Below are 21,374 nucleotides of genomic sequence, written 5' to 3' on the forward strand. Positions count from 1 at the left end.
TGTCTGTGTACCATGCATGCGTATGCCTGGTGTATGCCTATGCCCTCCTCTTCTGGCATCTTCTGGAGCCGATGGTTGTAAGCTGCCATGACGGTGGAGATCCTTTAGAAGAACAGCTAGTGATCTTGACCACTGAGCCATCTCTGCAGTGCCTATCACCTATGCTAAGCCAGTTCTTGTACTACTGAGGGATAGTTTGCAAGTTTTATCCATGTAAGGACTGCATCTCTCATATATGTATATATTTGTGTGTGTGTTTCCTGGTACTTTCATTGCTCATGCTTAATAAAGTAAATCATAAAATTGCAAATTCTTAGTTTTTTAAGCTTTAGTTTAACTAAACAAAGTAATAAGGCTTAGAGGTAGGACAGGCTTGGGTCTAAACGTCTACCCTGTCTCTGCTGATGGCATGTTCATTTACTTAACCTTTCTGACTTTCCACTTAAGTGTAAAGGGAAGTTTTCCCCCTGGAGTATCACAAGCCTCAAAATCCTGGCCAAGAAACCCTTGTTATGGGGTAGATGTTAATAACTCATTACAATGGATCCACTGTACTCTTCCACAGGGTGGGTCCTTTTTAGGAGTTTATGTCAAACTAGGAAACAGCAGTTATTAAAGCTACTGACGGTCGTTTGCAGCTCCAGTTTGGCCCCAACCGACTTTTGCATTCAATGGCTGTATCAGAAGGGTCAAGCCTTCAGGATTGTTCTACACATCAAACAGATCACAGCCAGGAGGAACCATCAAATCCAGATAGCTACAAATCCAAGAGTAAAACCAATTCTTGTTTTATGTCGGCATCCAAGAGAAACAGAGCTGTCAGCGTGCCAGTGGGTCAGCTGAGGTAATCAAAGGCACTCACTGTTCTTTTTAACCAACTGTTGAAGCTCTTTTATTTGAGCAGAATTTATAGTGACTCCATTGACCATTTCAGACATTAAAACACAGCGTATCATTTGGGTTTGGGTTCTGTTTTCTATTGTTATTGGAATTTTTTACTTTGAAAACACTGGAGTCACAATGTTGCTAATTACATTTTAGAAAACATGAGATGCCCTCCAACCCGTGTTCTCGAAACTATGAAAAGAGCACTGGTGGCAGCAACACTGCTTACAAGACATTTATTTTAAAATAGAAATATGTGCTTTTGTTATTTAACCAATATTTTGGAACAGTATCAAAGTGAAACATAGTTATGAAACCATCTGGTGCCTCCATTTTCAGATTATCATAAGCTGTTAACCCAAGAGTTAATGGGCAGAAAGGAATGCGGTGAAAAGACAGACTAAGGTGCCAGTGCATCCATTGCTTTCAGTGTTTGGATATACTGGTACATAGTGGTTTGAACTTGTCTTACTTCAAGCTTTTATTTTTAAATATTGACTTTGTTTTAATGGCCTTGTAAATTAATACAATTAGAGAATTTCAAATAAAATATTTTTGGCAGCTTACCATGTTCTTTTGAAAAACAAAAAATCAGAACTAGTTTTGATTGAAGATAAAACCTAAAATCTCAACTCCTACCGCCATCCACACAATTTGAAATTGTAAAAAAAAAATAGAGGTAATAGACTTGACTTTTGAATTAAACTTTTCATCATAATAAACCTTTTTGAATTTCTCATATCCTTTAAAAATTCAAGAACTCCCATAAATCTAAACACTTGTGGAGAAATCTTGGCCACTTATTATCCTGTAATATGAACACCCTGCTATTGTTTTGGCTGTCAGAACGTAGCAGGAGTCTGACTGGCTTCAGTTCTTCATGTTCAGAATCAAAACAAGAAAACTCCGGGGCTTTACAGTAAAATGTCCCGTGGCATCCATCCTCAGAGAGGAAGAGTCTTGGAAAACATCTGTTGTGAGCTTGGATGCTTTTAAACAGTGTTGAACTCATTGTATCAAACATTTTGTTGTAGAAGCTTATCTGTAGACATAATTTTATGTGTTTATTTTAGAGAATGTATGGGCTAGCATTTTAAAACAAGTTTTAAAGAATAAGTTTTGTGTTTTCTTTCTTTCTTTCTTTCTTTCTTTCTTTCTTTCTTTCTTTCTTTCTTTCTTTCTTTCTCTTTCTTTCTTTCTTTCTTGTTATCTGTTTAGAGTATCAAAGTCCTCTCTGAAATTTAAGCCACCCCATAATTGCCATGAATTGTCTCAGAGATATAAACTTCAACCAGGAGTTATTAGAGTAACAGCTTACAAAACTGGATCTGAAACAGACTTTGCCAAAATTATTGTACTAACCTTGTATCACCTTGGTAACCAATCCCCAACAATATCAATTTTTTGTCTCTTATTCTCTTTAATATACAAACAAATAAGAAAGATAATCATTGTGTGAAAATCTTCTTGTTAGAAATTCCAATCTGTACATTGCTTATATAGTCATAGAAATTTTATTGCTTTTCTCTTTTTAAGTATATAAAGCGCTTTGGTTAGTAATTAGGCAGATTAATTACATACAATGCTTATGCATTTTGGGGAGTTTTTAAAACAGAATGTTTATAAATAATACTTGACAATAATAAGGTAGTTTTATAATTTGATTTTTTGTTTTTATTGTTGTTGTTTGTTACCATATTTTCCACTGTTGGGAAACAGCCACAGCATTGATTGAGTTACAGAACCCGACACATGACTCAGTTGGCCTTCTATTTTTGTTTTGTGGGAATGTTCTTCTTTCTTTGTACATTGCTGCATCTTACCTGTTATTTCCTTCTAGTTGCTGGAAGAGTATACAGACAAGCTGAGTCTGAACATGGCCGCACAACGAGTCTTCTTGGCAGATGGCACGAAAGTCCTCAAACCCGAAAATATACCCCATGAAGCCAACGTTTATGTTGCAACAGGACAGCTCTTTTTAGATCCATTCAAAAAAAAATTTAAAGGTAAAAAAGAAAAAGAAACACCATACTCTCCCACAATAAATTGCTTAAGGGGTGCAATTAAAAAATGATTTTCTTCCTGTCTTTTTTGCATGGTTTAACAAAACTAATGTTTACGCATTTACAGCTCAGTAAGAGGATAACGTGCTTAATGAAAGAAAAATCCACTGACAGCACGTTTATTGCCCTTCATTAGCATTGGTGCTTAATTTAATATAGATCTGAATAGACATTAGGGAGCCTGCAGGAGGTTAAATGGTGAAAATATAATAAATTAAATCAGAGATTATTGAATTTACTGTTTAGTTTCTGTGACACTCAGCAGACACAATTCATTAGACGGATGCTTTCAGAAAACAGTTCAAAGTTTCCAGGATCATCTTTCCATTTATATTCTTGGTCTTTTTTCAGATTGTATTAACATAATTATGAAATTGTGGCAAGTAACGAAGAAGCGATTCTTATGTACATGTTATAGCTCAATTTTGATTTTCTTTAACCTTTAAATATTTATATGTATGTATTTATACATTGAATCTCAGTTCTTGGTCAAGATTTCTTCCACATGTCAAGATTTTAGACATGTAAAGATTTTCTAAAATTAAGAAAATAAAAGCCTTTTCTTAGTGTGAACTAGTACAATTAAAAAGAGAAAGTAGGAATATCTAAAAACATTCTTCTGAGCATATTGTTCAGATGGCTTGTTGTCCAGTGTTCCACGGGATGATAGCTTTAAATAACAAAAGAGATGACCTCACCATTAGAATCCAGTGTGTCTGACTGCTGTGCTCCCAGTGCTGCGCCCACCTCATTAGAAGCGATTTCTCTGCCACTCCCATAAAGTTGGTGGGGCAAAGGCAAGCCTAGGCAGTAGCTGCGTGAGCCAAAGAAAACGAATTCTAGAGTTCATTACAGAAGAGACAGTGGAAGTCCCCTGTGCATTAGTGTTACTATATGAGATGACACTAGAATGCTTATCACGTTTGTAACATTTGGTCATCAGAAAACAAGCAGTTTCTTGAATTGGAACTGTGTGGTGTTTGTAAAGGAAGCGGTTGCTGTGGGATACTCTACAGCCTCCCTGTGTGATAGTTCAGATCCACATACCTGCAGATTTTGCTTTACCTTTAGATGGTAGGTGTTTTATGTTGTATTCATAGAAACATTTGCTTACAGGCAACATGATTGTGGTAGGCAAAGATGTTTCTATGGTTTAAAAACTTCATATAATTTATACATGATCTCTTCATCAAAATCCTTGATTGGTTTTATACAGATAAAAAATGCTTTTTCTCTAGTGAACAACTGTATCACAAAAGGGGACATAGAAAGATCATTTGTATGTAAACTAAGGGAAAAAACACCTGGCCATGTATGCATAAAATAATAATGTCACATCCTATTCTTGGTGGATTATTGTTAAGCATACAAGCTAATTTCTTCTCCCTCCTCCATTTCATCCTCTTAAGAGCCAAGTCCAGAACAACAACAGCAACGTCTCGGCTTTGTCTGCACATCTTTGGCTGTGTTTCACTGTGACATGTACTGCTGTTCCTTTAGCACCAAAATGTTGGCACACACTCCTGAAAATTTCACACCATCTCTTGCTGGATCAGCAAGCTTAACCCACCAAAATCTGGTGTTGTGCAATGGTTTTTGACTGATAATCAATCTTTACGCTGCTCGACAGTTGTTACTGGGACATGGAGCAGAGCAGGTGGCAGATGTGTCTTGTCTTTTGAGAGAAGAAATTGTAGGTGAGCTTGGACACAGACTAGCACATCATGTGTCTGTTACAAAGACACAGGATAAGTATAATGGGGGAAAGCCACCATCTAATTATGGTCACAGATAAGCCTAAACACTGACAATTGCTTACCTTCAAAATGTGGAGAACATAAATGTAAGTATATGTGTGTATGCATGCACACACACATATGCGGGGTGATGCATAGCTTGTAGATACACTGCAAAAATAAAGCATGTCTGAATGGCTCTGAAGACAGAAGACAAGCTTTAGCACTAGGCACAAAGCGTTGCTAAGGGTAAGCAGGAAAGCAACTGGCCGGCGTCAGGGTTAAGGGCACAGCTTTCCCATCTGCACGTGCCTTCTAGTAACAGCCAGCACAGAGGCTCAGGAGGCAGTGACTTGACATTATTTTAGCTTAATTTCACTCTCAAAGCGGCTTACAGGAGATTTCTATGTGCCTGCCAGTAGGCAGCTAGATCAGAGATAGTGAGAGTAAGGACTAAAGGTCATTTAGTTACTTTTTACTTTTAATCATTCTTTCATCTCTGATTTAAATTGAGCTTACTTCAGTCCAATAAAATCTCTAGCCAATAAACATTTTTTATCAAGTGCCTACTATGTGCTTAGCACAGGTATAGAAGTTCAGGACCTTGCAGATTTTAACGAGTTCTGTAAGTCATAATATGAATATGTAGTAGTAGAAACACTATTCAACATTGTACATCAAATGGATTTCCCAAGTGAAAAATACTGTATTTCCCTCACAAGAAGATGAAATAAGTCAGTGTAATATTTTGGTAATTCTATTTCTATATTTTATTGTTTTTTTTTAACTAAGCTTTAGAAAATAAGTGTAGGTAACTGAAAATTGCCCATTATTGGAATTAACCCCAAATTTACTAAGAAAAAGGCCCTAGTTCATCTCTGGTGGTTTACACGGTTCACTGGCTCTGTGAGCATCATTGACAGCCAGTATCACTGCCTCTGAGAGAATAAGAGAGCTGTCCACATACCTCAGTATACAATGGTCATTTAGAGGTCAAGCCAAGGTCAAGACTGACTGGAAGCATTCCCTGTCAAAATGCAGAATTAGACTATTTCCTATATTTTTAATTGAACACCTAATCAGTAAGATTATGATGAAAGATAAAAAAGATGTAAACAATTAGTAAAATAGAAATATTTTATATAAAGACTATTGATTAAGATGTCTTATTAGTTCTTATAATTCCATCATGTGATGATTCTGACATTTATTAACAATTATGTCAGAGCTGTGCAGACTCATTAATGAGGTTTTGAAAGAGGCCTTTCAGTAAATTCTCAGATGCATGGTTATATTGTTTAGATCTTATTCATTTTTCCTAAGCTCCTGACTGGTGTTAGGAAAGAGAAAATTCCATGTGGTTTGTAAGAGTTCAGCCTCTTTTTGGGAGGGGAGGTTGGTTTTTCGAGACAGGGTTTCTCTGTATAGCCCTGCTGGCTGTCCTGGAACTCACTTTGTAGATCACGCAGGCCTCGAACTGTCTACTAAAGCTACAGGCAGTGCCCTGGTGGGACTTATATGTCATAAAGAGTATGAGGCCAAGTTTTAGTGCATAAATTCTGATTGCCCCTGAGAGTTTGTAGCCCTGTATTTTTATATATGGTGGTAGTCTGTCATTTGGCGCTCAGAGTTGTCATTTATAGAAATTCCTTTCTGCCCGGAGATTTGTTAAGGAAAGTGAAGGTGAGTATTATGGGTAAGACTGTGCATCCTTTACATGCTGTAAGATATAGTTACAGAAAACAATACCCATGAAGGGAGTTCTCGGCACTACACCTAAGATCTATATTTAAACCTGGAGATTTTCTGCTAGCTGCCATGTGATCTACAAAATGAAATAATTTGCTGTGACAGCTTGTGATTGACAAGAATATGTGCGAGAACATTTAAAACAGGCCAGCTCTTCATGTAGAAGTAAATGTCAGTGAAATGATGGATTCTCATCATTTTAATTATTGATGATTTGGAAATATTTCAATTTCACGACACACAGGACACATTATAAATAACAGCATAACACTTTTTCTCATATCTGCGTCAATAATGAAATGTTCTGTCATATTTTGTTTTTCAAAAAATGCATTAGTTTAATGAACCCAGAATCATGCATTATTGTTTCATTATATGTCTAGTGAATCTGACTCCCATGGCTGCTTCATTTTGCTGAAGCTAAAAAGTGGGCTTTGTGACACGCACCCATTGGGTTGCTACGCGTGATTTAGAGTTAGGCTTAGTTCCCTCATGCACTTTTCATCGTTGTCTTTGAATAGTATATCTATTAGATGATATCATTATTCTATTTTATCTCCCACTTAGCTGCATATACTCAAAAGTAGGAAAATAGCACTATAGAAAAAGATTCTTCTATTTTGGTAACTGAGCATAAAACTATAGTCATATATTTCACACATTTTTCCATTTCAACTTTTAAAACATTAGGTATATAGATTAATAGGTATTTAAGATCAGTTGCGGGAAAGAAAAAATGTCCCCCTAGGTGATGGGCAAACTGACGCCCATGTGTGTACGTCTGGAAGCATCTCTTACGTCAAATGCAAAGTTATTGCAAAACACATGAACTCTTAGGAATTTCATGAAATACTGAGTTGTGTGTTTATATGTGTCTCAAAATAAATAATTGCAAATCTATTGAGACTCACACAGTCTAAATAATGGCTTGTATGTGCCAGGCATCCGGTTATGTGCATTAAGTATATAATACACTCATTACTATCACACCCGAGTCAGTGCTACAGCCTCAGCCTACCTTATCTGTGGGTCTGAACTCCAACATTGTGGGATTCTAATTGTTCCATTACTCATGTGATACTTGCACCTTATTTAGCAAAAATAGTCAAGAATGTTGTTGAGATTACATGTTCCCACTCTTGGACTTCCTGAGAAAATTCCATAGTATATCATAAATATGTCTTTAGGATATAAATATTATACTAACTTAAAAAAAACTCTGTATGCATGTGTGTACGTATGCATGTGTGTGAGAGTGCTCCTGTGTGCGTTTGTGTGTGTGTGTGCGCGTGCGTGTGTGTGTGTGTGTGTGTATGTGTGTGTGCATGTAGAACAGAGGTCAATTTCAAGTGTCCTCAGTCACACTCCACTTTATTTTCTGAGACAAGGTCTCTCACAGTCTCATTTGGCTAGACTGGCTCTCTTGTGTGCTTGATGGATCCACCAGTTTCTACTTTCCCAAATCTGACTGCAAGTGAGTCACTGTGTCTGGCTGTTTTCATGGACACTGGGGACTGAACTCAGATCCTCCAGTTTGCTTGGCTATCACTTTATTAACTTTATTAACTTCCCAAGCCCGTGTTAATGTTTTAGAAATTCAATCATTTCTGCATATGCAGCCACACCTGAATTCAAATAGCTTAGAGAATTTCATTCTGTCCTCTGCAAAGAACTCTGAGAAACATTAATACTCATTAGGAAAATAACTCATAAGGGTTGTAAATATTGTCTTTATTACCTCAAATTGTTGCACAGGTGAATATACACAGTGAGTTCAGCTCCACAAATACAGCTGAGAAAGTTCATAAGAAAATTCTCCATCCAAAATCCTATTGTTTCCTTGTAAGAAAGCTGAAGGACCAGAGATAGAGAGGGGAGACTTCATTCTGTTACAAATTCAACAGGTATTTTTCATGTCCCTCTTACAATGTCCCAGACATCAACCCAAGGTTTGAAGTTGTAGTCAGCATAAGACGGTGGTCTCATGAAGCCTTGGTTTTAATGAGATAGGTAGAGGAGACAAGTAAGTGAATAAGACGGTGGTCTCATGAAGCCTTGGTTTTAATGAGATAGAGGAGACAAGTAAGTGCTATTGAGATAAATTTTTATAACAATAATAATAATAATAATAATAACAATAATAATAATAAATAGTAATAGTGTCATAAAATATCAGAATAATGGATACATTTTCTCAAGAACTGTTCAATCAAATTTGTCTGTGCCCCCTTTCTTACTTGCCATGAGAATTAATTTATACATTTGATAGTTACTCTCCCAGAGTGGTTTGCCTTTCAAACTGTTTAGTTTTGAAGTATCAGAATTCTAGGAGAGATGTGAGAAAACAGTAGTGTTTAATAGGAAGACCCCTGGAGTTAAGATAATTTGATCTGTACAATTTTCATCCCTCATGTGTGGCTGTGGACAAGCAGGTCTGGTAATTATGAATACTGGTAATACTGTCTTAAAAATCCCTAGATATTTTTCATTATTTTCGTAATTAAAAAATAAGTTGCTTGAAAACCAAATGTCTGCAAATACCTTGCATAAAATAATGATGTGGGAAATAGGAGATTGAGGAGGGTAGCATGTTATAAATATGACTAAGATTCCAGTGCTATTCATCAGAACCCTGTGTCCACTCCCACTTTCCCAAAATAGATGGCTGGCTAGGTTCAGGAAAACAACAATAATTCTTTTATTCTTTATCACTGCCAGGAAAGAAAATTACACCACGAACCTGGAAAAGCACTTAATCTCTTTAAGCCCGAGCTTCCTCATCCACAAATTGAGCATAATGAAACAGGCCTCAGGCCTTGGAGGTGAGAAGCGAATAGGATAAGGTGTGTGAAAACTTGGCATGTGGAAGGTGTTGAAAACATGCTGGCCCCTGGGTTTCAGCTGTTTTCTGTCCTTTGCTCCATCCTTAGGTAAGCTTGTTTCCACAAGCCTTTCATACCTGTCACAGGTACTTGCTTGGTCTTATGACCAAGGCGTTTGCCAGATCTGAAATCTTGAAATAAATGCAACCAAGTTGAAATACACACCACACAGTTGCTCATATGGCACAATATGGGAGAATCTAATGAGGAGGTTTGAATTCTCACTGTGTGAGATGTAGGTAAGAGTCAAGACCCAGAGGCTCTGCTCTAAGACTTGCATTTTATGTTTGTTCATGATCCTTACCTTTCAGCTACTGTAATTCATTTGAAGAAAGTTCATAGAAAAGTTCAGGGAAAGGACGTCAGCGTTCTGATTGGCACAGTGGATGACATGTTTATGATTTTAATCAAATTTAAATTGAAGAATACTTCAAATGATGTGTCAGACTGGTGTTACTGAGTTAAAACCTAGTGACAACCACTGTCATTATTAGTTAAATATAGCCATCATGCCTATAGCAATAAATGATGACACCTAAGAACATGCAGAAACAAAGCTCAAGGATTTTTAAGAAGAGGGAGTGACTAAAAACTCAGAGCAATGCAGGAATGTGACCTGGATCTCCTGTATTTACCCAACACAGCAGCAATTGTATGTGATGTGATTGGATGTAGCAGTATATTTTCTTACTGTCAGAGCATTTCTGTTTTATAAACTCATCTTGTACTCGTGAGATGATGTGCTTGTTCATATTTAATGACATTATCTGTACCTGACTAACAGCCAGAGCACTCACGAGGTTTCAAGTTTATTGTCTAACTATGAAAAAAGTGAGTTTTTGAAAACTAATAAGATTTTTAGTAGGTTTTGGGGATTGAGGCTACAAGTGTGTTGCCATTACTCTAGTGGCAGAAGACAGAATTCTCTTGCCTGGCATATGCAAAATGAAAAATTATAATGTGGGGACCATTTAGGATTATTTCATTTATGGCACACCCTTTCATTTTTCAAGAGGGGCTTGAGCTATGCTCAGTTATATAGATAGACCTCTCGACACAAGCAGACTTTACAGTGTTTCCTCCTTTTCATGATTTGACAAAAAGAAACATTAAAGGAGGATGTGGATTGTTCAAACTGAAATGGAACCCATGGTTGGGCCACAGAATTATCTGAGACGTAAGGAGAGCATGGCTGTGATCAGTTAGTGTTTCCTAGGCCCTGGCAGCTGAGACATGGCCCTTCCTTTGGCTAAGCACTTTGCAAGCTTATGCTAACTAAGCCTTCAGTAGGCACTGAAGCCCACTTAGGTCTTCATCTTGCATGGTTGGATCTTAACTTCCCAGGAGGGAGGATCTCAGGATCTCAGGAAGATAACAGCAACAAACATGCAACCTCAATTTATCAAATCCACTCAAAAATGGACAATAAACTTGAAAATACATACGTGTGCTTAGCATGGTTCTGTCTCCAGAGTTGTCTCCCTTTGGGTTCTTTTTATTGTTTCTACTTCCATTTTTAGTTCTTGGGTGGTTTTGCTCAATTCCATCACCTGTTTGGTTTTCCTGTAATTCTTTAAGGGATTTTTTTGCTTCCTCTTTAAGGACTTCTATCTGTTTAGCAGTGTTCTCCTGTATTTCTTTAAGTGAGTTATTAATGCCCTTCTTAAAATCCTCTCCCAGCATCATGAGATATGATTTTAAATCCAAATCTTGCTTTTCCAGTGTGTTGGGGTATCCAGGACTCGCTGTGGTGGGAGTACTGGGTTCTGATGATGCCGAATGGTCTTAGTTTCTGTTAGTAAGATTCTTATGTTTGCCTTTCGCCGTCTGGTAAACTCTGGTGTTAGATGTTCTAGCTGTCTCTGCCTGGAGCTTGTTCCTCCTATGATTCTGTTAGCCCCTGTCAGCACTCCTGGGAGTCCCAGGGATCAGAGCACTCTCTGCAGGCAAGTTCTCCTCTGGCAGGGGAGGTACACAGAGCTGGTGCTCAGCTCTGCCTCCTGGCTGAGGATGAAGGCCCAAAGGGACCCTGTCCAAGAAGTTCTGTTGCTACTGCAGCCCATGTGCTTTCCTGCACGGACTGGTCTCTGAGAGACCCAGGATACAAGATGGCTATCCCAGGGTCAGAGCCCTCCCTGGACGCCGACTCTCCACTGGCGGGGAAGGTGCACAGAGGTCTGAGCTTAGCATGGTTCTGGAAGCCATTGGTATTGCTAGAATTTCAGTGAAAGTGACAAGGAAGGAAGAGACCCCCTTTATTTGACTGAATAGAGCAGAGACTCTGCTGAGAGCCATGTTGATAATGTAGAGAGATCAAGACGCTCCCAAGCTGGGCACAGTGAGGCAAGCCTGTAACCTCAGCACTTTGGAACCTCAGGAGGACTGAGAAGATGAGGCCAGCCTGAGCTACACAGTGAGACTCTGCTTCTGAAGGAAATAACAAAAGCAAAAGGGAATGCTACATTCTGCCTGTTGAAGCTGGGTGTTCTCTGGGATAGCCTCTCAATGAAGGGATACATCCCCATTGCGTGCTTAATGTCCCCCCTTACTTTTATTGTATTTGTGAACATCCAACTGTAATTATTGATGAAAAGTTTTCCATTCCCTTCAGGCCAAGTTTGCCTAAGGCAGAGACTACAATTGCCTTGGTCAGAGACCACAATTGCTTTGATTGCTGCCATTTTCTAGCACAGATGTGTACTGCTATTCAGTGGATGTGTAGGATATGTAAAGGATCAAGTGCATGCAATTCAGTGAGTCAGTGGTGTGGCTGTTGAAGAGTAGCATACCTGCTTAGAGAAACCTGCTTGCCTGTACAAAGCAAGCAGAGCCTACTCACAACACCCGAGTTCATTTGATACTGGTCTTCAAATTATTATTAGGAGTAAAATACAGAAGATGATATCCCTTGGGATGTTGACCACTTAGTACTGAGGGGTCTGTGGGTACAGGACCTCCCTCTTTAGTAGCTCCAACATGGGAGGGGATAAGTGGTGGAGTAGTGAAGGGATTAGAGTAGGATTCGGCTTCTTTTAAAAGTATTTATTTGTATTTGTGGTGTGTGTGTGTGTGTGTGTGTGTGTGTGTGTGTGTGTGTGTGTGTGTGTGTACACGGATGTGCTGGTGCCTTTGGATACCAGAAGAGAGGATCAGATTCACTCAATCTGGAGTTACAGGTGGTTATGATCTGCCCAGTGTAAGTGTTAGGATCCAAACTCAGGTTTCCTGGAAGAGCAGCCAGTGCTTTTAACCACTGAGCCATCCCTCCAGCCCTAAGATTCTAATTCTTACAAAGGTACGTACCAGAGAGTCTCTGTCCTGGGAGCTTGTTGGATTTGAGGAACTCAGTGAAAGATAGACGTGTTAGGAAGTAGATTTGCACAGAATTAAGGTTCTTGCTTGGACACACAGCTTGGCTTGTTGCCCCATGTGCCCTACAATCACCTCAGACTTTCACTGAGTGCTCACACTCCCAGTGTCTGATAGCACCTTATTTCTCAGCGGGGCTAAAGCTGAGTCAAGTCTTTTCTGAGCTCCCAAGACCTTCCAGGCTGATTTCCTATCTCTTCTTGACTGTAGATGTAATATGTTTATTGCCTATTGCCATCAGCTTCTGACCACATTTCTTGATTTGATGTCATGTCTTCAGAGCTATGCTGTAAGCATGTCACGCCATATCTCTCAAGAGACTGGTTCTCTGAGTTTTCTGTCCTCATATGGGAGATCCTTGGTCTACATTTTGGGACAGACTTTCACGGCCTTCCTTTTCCTCCTCCATGCCCAATAGCTCTGTCCTACCGGGAAATAGATTTTCAGTAATGCATTGGAAGACTTTTTGAATAGTTCTGCCAAAACTCTAGAAGGACCTGGTTTGAGCAATATTGCCCTTCTCAGCACTTCAATAAAGTATAGATACAATTGCTTCCTGCCACTGCTGTTGTTTTTGACCAGTATTATCTCCATTCTTCTCAGTGTGTCACATGAATCAGCCTTCACCTAACACTATCTTTTCCTCCTCGAGTTTGCTTTTCCAATGTCTGACCTGTCATTTGAAGGTCTTTTGACCAATGAGTTCTGGGAGGTCCCTCTACCCCACTCTCCCTCAGTTCCTGCATCCTTCTCACCTAGCACCTGGCACACAACATGCTAATTTCTCAGACCAAAAACTATTTGCAGTTTTTCTGAGATCAGTGTCCACAGCAGGGAGTGAGTGGGAGATAGACAATGTACACTTACTCAACAAACATTTGAATAAATTATTGTGTAATGTAGAGTGCACAGGACGACATATCATGCCCCCCTCCATCTTTATTTCACCTTACTTTTTTGTTCTGCGGGTGTTGGGAATCGAGACTTAGGTCCTTGTGCCAGTGGGGCAACGGTTTGACCAGTGTATCACTTCCCCAGCCCCCCCCCGTCAATAATGTTCTAATTTTTTTTTAGCCCCAAAGTTTATAATTCTGAAGCCAGTACATAGTATTTACTGAGCCTCTGGGTGGTGTATTTGCTTCAGCTTATTTTGAGTTATCTTCCATGATACATCAAGAAAACCTCAATAATGAAATGGTTAAACAGGGGTATAAACATCTAGGGTTTTCAACATACAAAGAAAACAAATCAATATCTAAAATAGAAATATCACCTAGTATTAACCCAATAATAGCTACTGAGGTACTGGGCATGCTCTGATCTAAAGTATTTGATGAGTATTTCACAGATATTTGTTGGGCATTACAGAGTCCCATGCATTGTGTCTGATGCTGGCTACTCAGAAAGGAACACATCTTATTGTGTTAAACACACACCAATCACGTTGTTTGTAATGCACCCAGGTACCAGCAGTTCATAGGTCATATTGCTTGTCCTAGTCATGCCCAGAGTCTAGTCGGCATATGTTTGCAAAGATAGTGAAGTTCAGTAAAATGAGGGGCACAGAGATGGAAAGCCTGAATAGGTCAAGGAAAGCTTGCTCTAGAACATGGCACAGTGTGGGGTTAGAGTAGGGAATAGATGTAGAGTGACTTGAGTTTGTTTTAACTGTGTGTGGGCATTCATGTGCTTATGCAAGTGGGGGTCAGAGTCAGCATGTCTCACTTGAACTGGAGCTGTAATTCAGCTAGACTGGCTGGTCAGCAAGCCCCCAATCCTCTAGTCCCCACCTCCCCAGTGCAAGGATTACAAACATGCATGTTACCCCTGGCCTTTTTTCACATAATATTTGAAAGTATGTTTTAAATTGAAATAGAACTCCATCCCTTCCACCCACCCTTTTCCTCCTCCACTCGCTCTCAGCATCTTCCCTCAAATCCTTTCCATGTCTTCCCACTCTCAAGTCAACATCCTTTTCTCATTATTATCATTACATGCATGTGCTCATGCCTGTGTGCGCATGCGTGCATATGTGTGTGTGTATACAAGTGCGCACGGACATATATACAACCTACTGAGTGTATTGTGCTAAGTGTGCATACAGTTTCAGGGGCGACCTCAGTATTGAACAACCAGTGACAGGGCTCATCCTTGGGAAAGGTTAATTCTTGCAGTGGTCCTCAGTTGCCTGACATTCTCGGCATTGTTAAGTCATCTATGCAGCTGTTTCTCAGCAAGAGAATTTCACTTAGTTTCTCTCCACGCCCCTCTTTTCTCAGCTCCAGGAAACCCTACCTACGTTCTCTTTCTATGGGTCTACCTAAATTCCTTTGTGTGAGTGGAACTGTCTGACACTGACTTCTTTCACTTCATGCCATGCTTTTGAGATTTCTCTTCATTGTAGCATCTATCAGCAACATTTCCTTCTTTTCCATGGTCGGCTAATAGCCCATCATATATGGTTTATCCATTTGTCTATTGATCAGCCCTCAGTTCCCACCATTCAGCTGTCAATAGTGCTGCTGTGCTCACAATGTACACATGTAAAAGCATTTCTAGGTAAAAGAAACCACATTTCCTTCACGGTGAGTGCTAACAGAGCATTATTTAGAAAATTGAGGTGGTAAATTAGGTATTCCTAGGTGTACATAAATAGACATATTTCTCTCATTAGTAAAAACAAGAAGAGATGCAGGAGGCATCATGTTTCTGAATAATTTGTAATCTTGAGATCTAAAACAAATTGAATGCACAAGTAGGGTGAATGGTTCAGGTAAAAATAATTTATGAAATGAAACCTCTTAAAAAAGAGACAGAAGCTGACAGCGACTGAGTGTGTAATATGCTATATTCCTGTTCTTACCTGTGTGTCTTTTGAAGCTTTACCTAGTAATTTAGCTACATTCCCATTAGTATTAGTGGGAGTTTGAAACTGAAGTCCCTGCACACGTCTTTGAAAATGTCTAGGTCAAAGTAAACTGTTAATGAAAAGCCGTTCTTCACTTTCATGAAGTAGTTTCCAAAGTGCCTCCCTGCTCCGCACGGAAGGGCTGTGGAAGGTCGCTGATTAGAGGTCATCTGCTTTAAAGCAACAGCAAGAGAAAATGTGTTAGAAAAGAAACAGCTTCCTCAAAGGAGAGAACACAAGAGTTCAGGTCTCATGTTGATTTTCAGCAGCAAAGGACACTGGGCCCTCTCAATGGCCCCTTGAAGCCAGGTGCATGTGATCAGGGATAGAGGCAAGCTAAGGTGAATTTTAATTAGGACTAAATTGTGGTATTACTCTTTCATACCCTGAACATCTGCTCCCTTCAGAAATGATGATTTATGCAGGCGATCAGAGCAGACAGCTTGCTATAGCTTATGTTACGGTTAGTGGGAAGCTGGAGAAGCTAGAGGTAGCATTTCAGAAAACCAGCATTAAATGGAGACTGGCCAGTGTGTACGGCATAGGAAACAGGGAAGGGAGGCATGATGTGTCCATCTTTAAAGTCTGATGCCAAATAGTGACTGAATTAAAAAAACAACCTATCTTCTCGACCATCTGTTGTTAACGAAGTAACTTGGACAATGCATGGGTTGATGCCTCCCACTGATGCCAAAAGACAGAAAACGAAGTCCGTTCTTTCCAGAAGGATGAAGACACTTACTCAGAAGACGTCAGTGTGCATTCTGGTCTTTAAGAATGGCATAGGGCAGGATGGGCATGGGATTATAGTGGGAAAGGAAACAACGAGAAAGGTAACTTTGTGCTAAGATTGAAATACGAATCAAATTTCAAAGCTTATGGCTTTTGAAGTATATTGATTTCCCTTTTAAATAACCATATCAAACATTAAACTGAAATATGAAGAAGTCACATATTAGCTGAAGTTTTCAAATTTTTAGAGATGTGCTCGTAATATTAACCACGTGCATTATCTTAACAAAACAATGATATTTACTTGGTTAACCAAGTAGGCCATTTCCCTAGTAAAAAAGTTACATTTATACTAGAAGGAAGTTTCTAGTTGATTCAATATGCCATCAGATATTTATATCGAAGCTAGTCTAACATAGCTTCAAGTATCAAACTACCACTTTTCATTTAGCATAAAACCTAAAAGTGTCATGTAGCTCTTGAAAGTATAAATAAAGTCTAAAATAGCTGAAATTATATTTAAAATATTTACATAAATTTAAAAAATAAATTTGAATAGACTTGGGAAAATTATGTAATGTTTGAGCAAACTTAAAAAACAATAGAGTTTTAAATAGACTCGTCATGTGAACACATCTTTTGAAGGTTTTTTGTTCTTTCTGGTTTTTAAAAGATGTTTTTGTTTGTGTGTGTGTGTGTGCATGTGTGTGTGTTTGCATGAATGTGCGTGCATGCATGTGTGTGTGTGTATAATGTGTCTTTTGTGTGTGTGTGTGTGTGTGTGTGTGTGTGTGTGTGTGTGTGTGTGCAGGTACCCATAGATGCCAGAAATGTTGACTTCCTGGAGCTATAGTTATAGGCAGTTATGAGCAACCTGACATGAGTATTGGGGACCAAATTCAGTGTTCTTTCCCAAGAACCTTTGCATTTAATCACTGAGCCATCCCTCCAGCCCCACACATATCTTCTTTAACATCAAGGAACTGATAAGAATTTGAAGATGTAGTTTAAATATATTATATGTAGGTAAATATTTTTGATCAACTTTAGTCATCTTAGTGATAATAATAATTATAATTCTCTCGTAATGTTTTAGAGACAGAGACAGAAGAGTCGTTTAGGTTTGCATCTTGGCTTTGCTGCCCATTGACTAGGAGGCCCTGAATTATTGCAGTTCATTGAGCCTCAGTTCCATCGCCTAAAGTGGGGATAACAGTAATGCTCCCTTCACAGAGTTGCTCTCGCATTATGCATCCAAAGGTATCAGGAAATATGTTCTAATTTTCATCTTTAGGACTTGTAAATATATCTAATAGAAATTATCTTCCTTATTAGTAGAAAATCTTTCTGTGAACTTAATAGAGGTGCTCATTTTTTATATACAAACTTTCACTGTATTGAACTGTTATAACAATAAGTTTATCTACTTATTTTATGGTTGTTTTATAACCACAGTCAGTAAAGAGCACTGTGCTGGTTAGTTTTGTGTCAACGTGTCAGAAGCAAAAGTCACTGTTGAGAACACAGCATCCATTGAGAAAATGCATACATAAGATGTGGCTCTCCGCAAGGTTGTAGGGCATTTTCTTAATTAGTGATTGATGAGAGAGGGCCCAGCCCATTGTGAGTAGGGCCATCCCTGGGCTGGTGGTCCTGTGTCTATGAGAAAGTAATCTGACAAACTATGGTGAACAAGTCAGAGAGCAGTACCCATCTATGGCCTCTGCATCAATTCCTGCCCTGCTTAAATTCCTGACCCAACTTCTTTTGATGATGAGCAGTGATGTGAAAGTGTAAGGCAAATGTATTTCCATCCCTCCTCACGTTGCTTTTGCTCATGGTGTCTCATCCATCACACTAACTGTATGTAACACTAACTAGGACAAGCATCTATCAAGGACATAGGAAGTCTGGGCTTCACTTCCTCTTACCTATGGGTTTGGACTATGAGTAAAGGAAGGGCTATTAGATACTACAGCAGTTTGTGAAGGCTTACTGTAACCTCTTCCCTTGCTATTCTGAAGAACAAAGAAGGATGTATGTATCTTATATTATTAAAATGTAGTCACTCTTGGAGAAAGGTGCTAGATTATAGCATCTTGGGTTCAGTTCAGACTGTAATTCTTTGCTATGGTAGTAAAAAGGGTTAATAATAGTTTTTACAATGTGCACATTCTCAGCTGAAGATTTGTAAAAAACAAAACTCCATGTTTGGGCTTTTTCATCATTGAACAAGTTATTTAAAATATTCAACAATGAAATCAAGGTTGTTTTCTTATAATTTGTGGAATTTAAAGAATTTTCATAGTTCATAAAACTCACGATAGAACATTACTGATTAATATGTTAGTTATACAATTTGAAGAATGAAGTTAAAATAACTATGGCTAACTAAATGCTGAACTCCAAGTAACTAAATGCTAGCTTTTTCAATAAGAAGTTGTTGGCAGGAAAACTAAAGCTAGCCTGTAAGATTTCAGTAGAACTTTCATTTTGAAAGGGTGTTCATGGTTGTAGGATCATGCCCTGCTTATAAACTAAATGTGAATTAAGGAGCAGATGTGAAGATGCAATGAGGAGAAGATGACTGAGATCATGTGGTAAAATAAGGTCATTACTTCAGAAAAGTCCTCTGTGAGCTCGGGATTCAACACAGGGGGAATGGCTACTTTAAGGATAGGTGGGAAATCAGCAGAAACATATTCATTTTTCTCTAAAGTTAAGTAATTAAGAAATTTGAAACGAGGGACAAAATAACAATATTCTCCAGTAAACTCTGGAGCCCCAGAGTCATTGCATGTGGGTTTAAGTTCTTTATCTGAAGAACAGTTGACAAAATGTGCACTGGTATCTCCTCAAGTGTGTGGCTATTAGGCTGCTCACATGCATCCTGAACTCCACAGTTGCCAGAGAAAGAGCAGCTAAGAGGATGGAAAAGGAAATTCTGTGGGCATGCACGCAGGGTAAGAGACATTTGCTCTGCAACCATTTGGAAAAGAAAGGTCTTATTGAACTTTTAGGACATTCATAAAGCTCCTAAAACAGGTAGACTGTATCCGATAGAAATATAACACAACAGAAGGTGGCAACCAAATAGAGTTACCAGAAGAAGGCATCTCAAATCCATTAATAGTCTGATTAGTGAATTAAAGGAAAATATGAATATTATATGGAAAGAAATGGAAGTTAAAAACTGAGCTAATGCAAAGGCCCAGGGAACAATAGAAGAAGGGGTTGGAAGACTGTTGAGAGCTGGAAGGTGGGAAGGAGAACCATGAACTCATAGCAACAGTGTCTGTTTACATGAGCTCTGCACAAGACTGGCTTCATCAAGAGTCTGTCTCAATTGAGGGAGGGTCTTCAGAGGCCCCACTCTCCTGGAAGAACGTCAGACAGTTAAGAGTTGCAGGAAGAGGAGGAATTATAGTCCTCTGTGGTGTAGCCAATGGTAAACTGTTCCCACTCAAGATAAATAACCTTCCCAGATAGAGCATTGTGGAATAAGGACCCTCCAGAATATCACTGAATTTGCTTTGTGTGAGCCATCTACTGCTGGGTTGGGGCCTTATTGTGGTAAGTCTCCAACCCAAATATGTCCTGGCAATGAAAACACAACTCAGTTAATATGAATACAAGCTGTGCGCCTAGATTGGGTAGATCTACCATTACAAGATCTCACATTTCTTACACACTGTTTAGCTGTGGGTCTCTATGTTTATTCCCATTTTCTGAAGGAGAATGTTTCTCTGATGACTGAAGAGCAAGACATTGATCTATGAGTATAGCAGAATGTTGTTAGGAGTCATTTAATTGTTGTATTCCAGTCGCAGAACACTAGAATTTGGCTTTCCCCCTAGGGCCCTGGTGATCTTGTCTCAAGCTCTTGGCCACTCAAACAGTGTTGGGAATGATCTCCATCTCTTGGAGTGGACCTTAAATCAAATTAAATGTTGGTTGGTTAGTCCCACAGGCTTTGTGCCACTGTTATACCAATGCATCTTGCAGGGAGGACACCATGATAGATCGAAGTCATGGTAGCGGAGTTACCTTTCTCCTTTGGTAACATGCAGAGGGCCTTGCAGTACCATGAATACTAGTCAGTAGGAGTGAAGGCTCTGTATAGGCACCAGCTATACTACTCCGTGTTGAGTGAGTTGAATAGGCATTGTCTTCAGCAGTAGGGCCTTGCTATCAGTTAGTGGAGAGTAACTGATATTGGCAATAGCCTGAGTTGATTGTGGGTTCCCTTTGACCAACAACTGGATTAGATGTGACCCATTCCTGTCCTGAAAGGTGATAGGAGATCTTCAGTTGAGGCTCCATCTCTCCACATATTTTCTGGTGATTCTATTTAGATCACCTTCATATATATATATATATATATATATATATATATATATATTAGGAAGCTTCTACTGTATTAGATTTTTTTTATCCTACAGTTCTTTTGCTTTTAAGTAATGGCTTCCAATGTCGTATTTTTAGTGGATTTCTATGTGTTAATATGTGTGTTTCTATGTCTATTTGTGTTTCTTGTGCTTTTTCCTTTACTTTTTTTGTTCATTTGTCTGTTTTGTCCTATTTAGGTTTGTTTGTTTTTATTTTATCTTATTTTACTATTTTCTTTTAATCCTTTTAGATGCCTTTAAAAGTAGATTTATTTATTTTATGTATTTGAATGCTCTGCTTTCGTGTACCCCAGAAGAAGGAATCAGATTACATTATAGATGGTTAATAATAATAACCATCTAATAATAATAATAATAACCAGCATGCGCTGGCTGGGAAATTGAACTCAAGCCATTGTAGCTAACAATTGTCTGTAATTCCAGTCCCAGGAACATCAACACCCTCTCCTGACCTCATGGGCAACCCACATGCAAGTGATAACACACACACACACACACACACACACACACACGTGCGCGTGTAAAGCACCCACACAGATAAAACATTTTTTTTATGGTTATAGAGCTTTATTGTAGAAAGGCAGGGAGAAAGGAGAGAAGGTAGAGAAAGGCCGGCCATAGCCACATGGAGAGAAGGCAGA

At 38.9% G+C, this 21,374-nt stretch overlaps 1 protein-coding gene across 1 annotated transcript in view; it reads left to right on the plus strand.

Annotated features, from left to right (window-relative positions):
- The first annotated feature begins 587 nt into the window (after positions 1–587).
- The window catches only part of Dcdc1 (doublecortin domain containing 1), a 361,410-nt gene continuing 340,623 nt past the window's right edge, over positions 588–21,374 (plus strand). The window contains 6 exon segments of the mRNA XM_029468240.1: positions 588–844; positions 2,104–2,239; positions 2,726–2,891; positions 4,221–4,227; positions 5,833–5,845; positions 16,240–16,425. Coding sequence (XP_029324100.1) covers positions 588–844; positions 2,104–2,239; positions 2,726–2,891; positions 4,221–4,227; positions 5,833–5,845; positions 16,240–16,425 — 765 coding nt within the window.

Source organism: Mus caroli, chromosome 2 (assembly GCF_900094665.2).
Source record: "Mus caroli chromosome 2, CAROLI_EIJ_v1.1, whole genome shotgun sequence".
Classification (NCBI taxonomy): domain Eukaryota; kingdom Metazoa; phylum Chordata; class Mammalia; order Rodentia; family Muridae; genus Mus; species Mus caroli.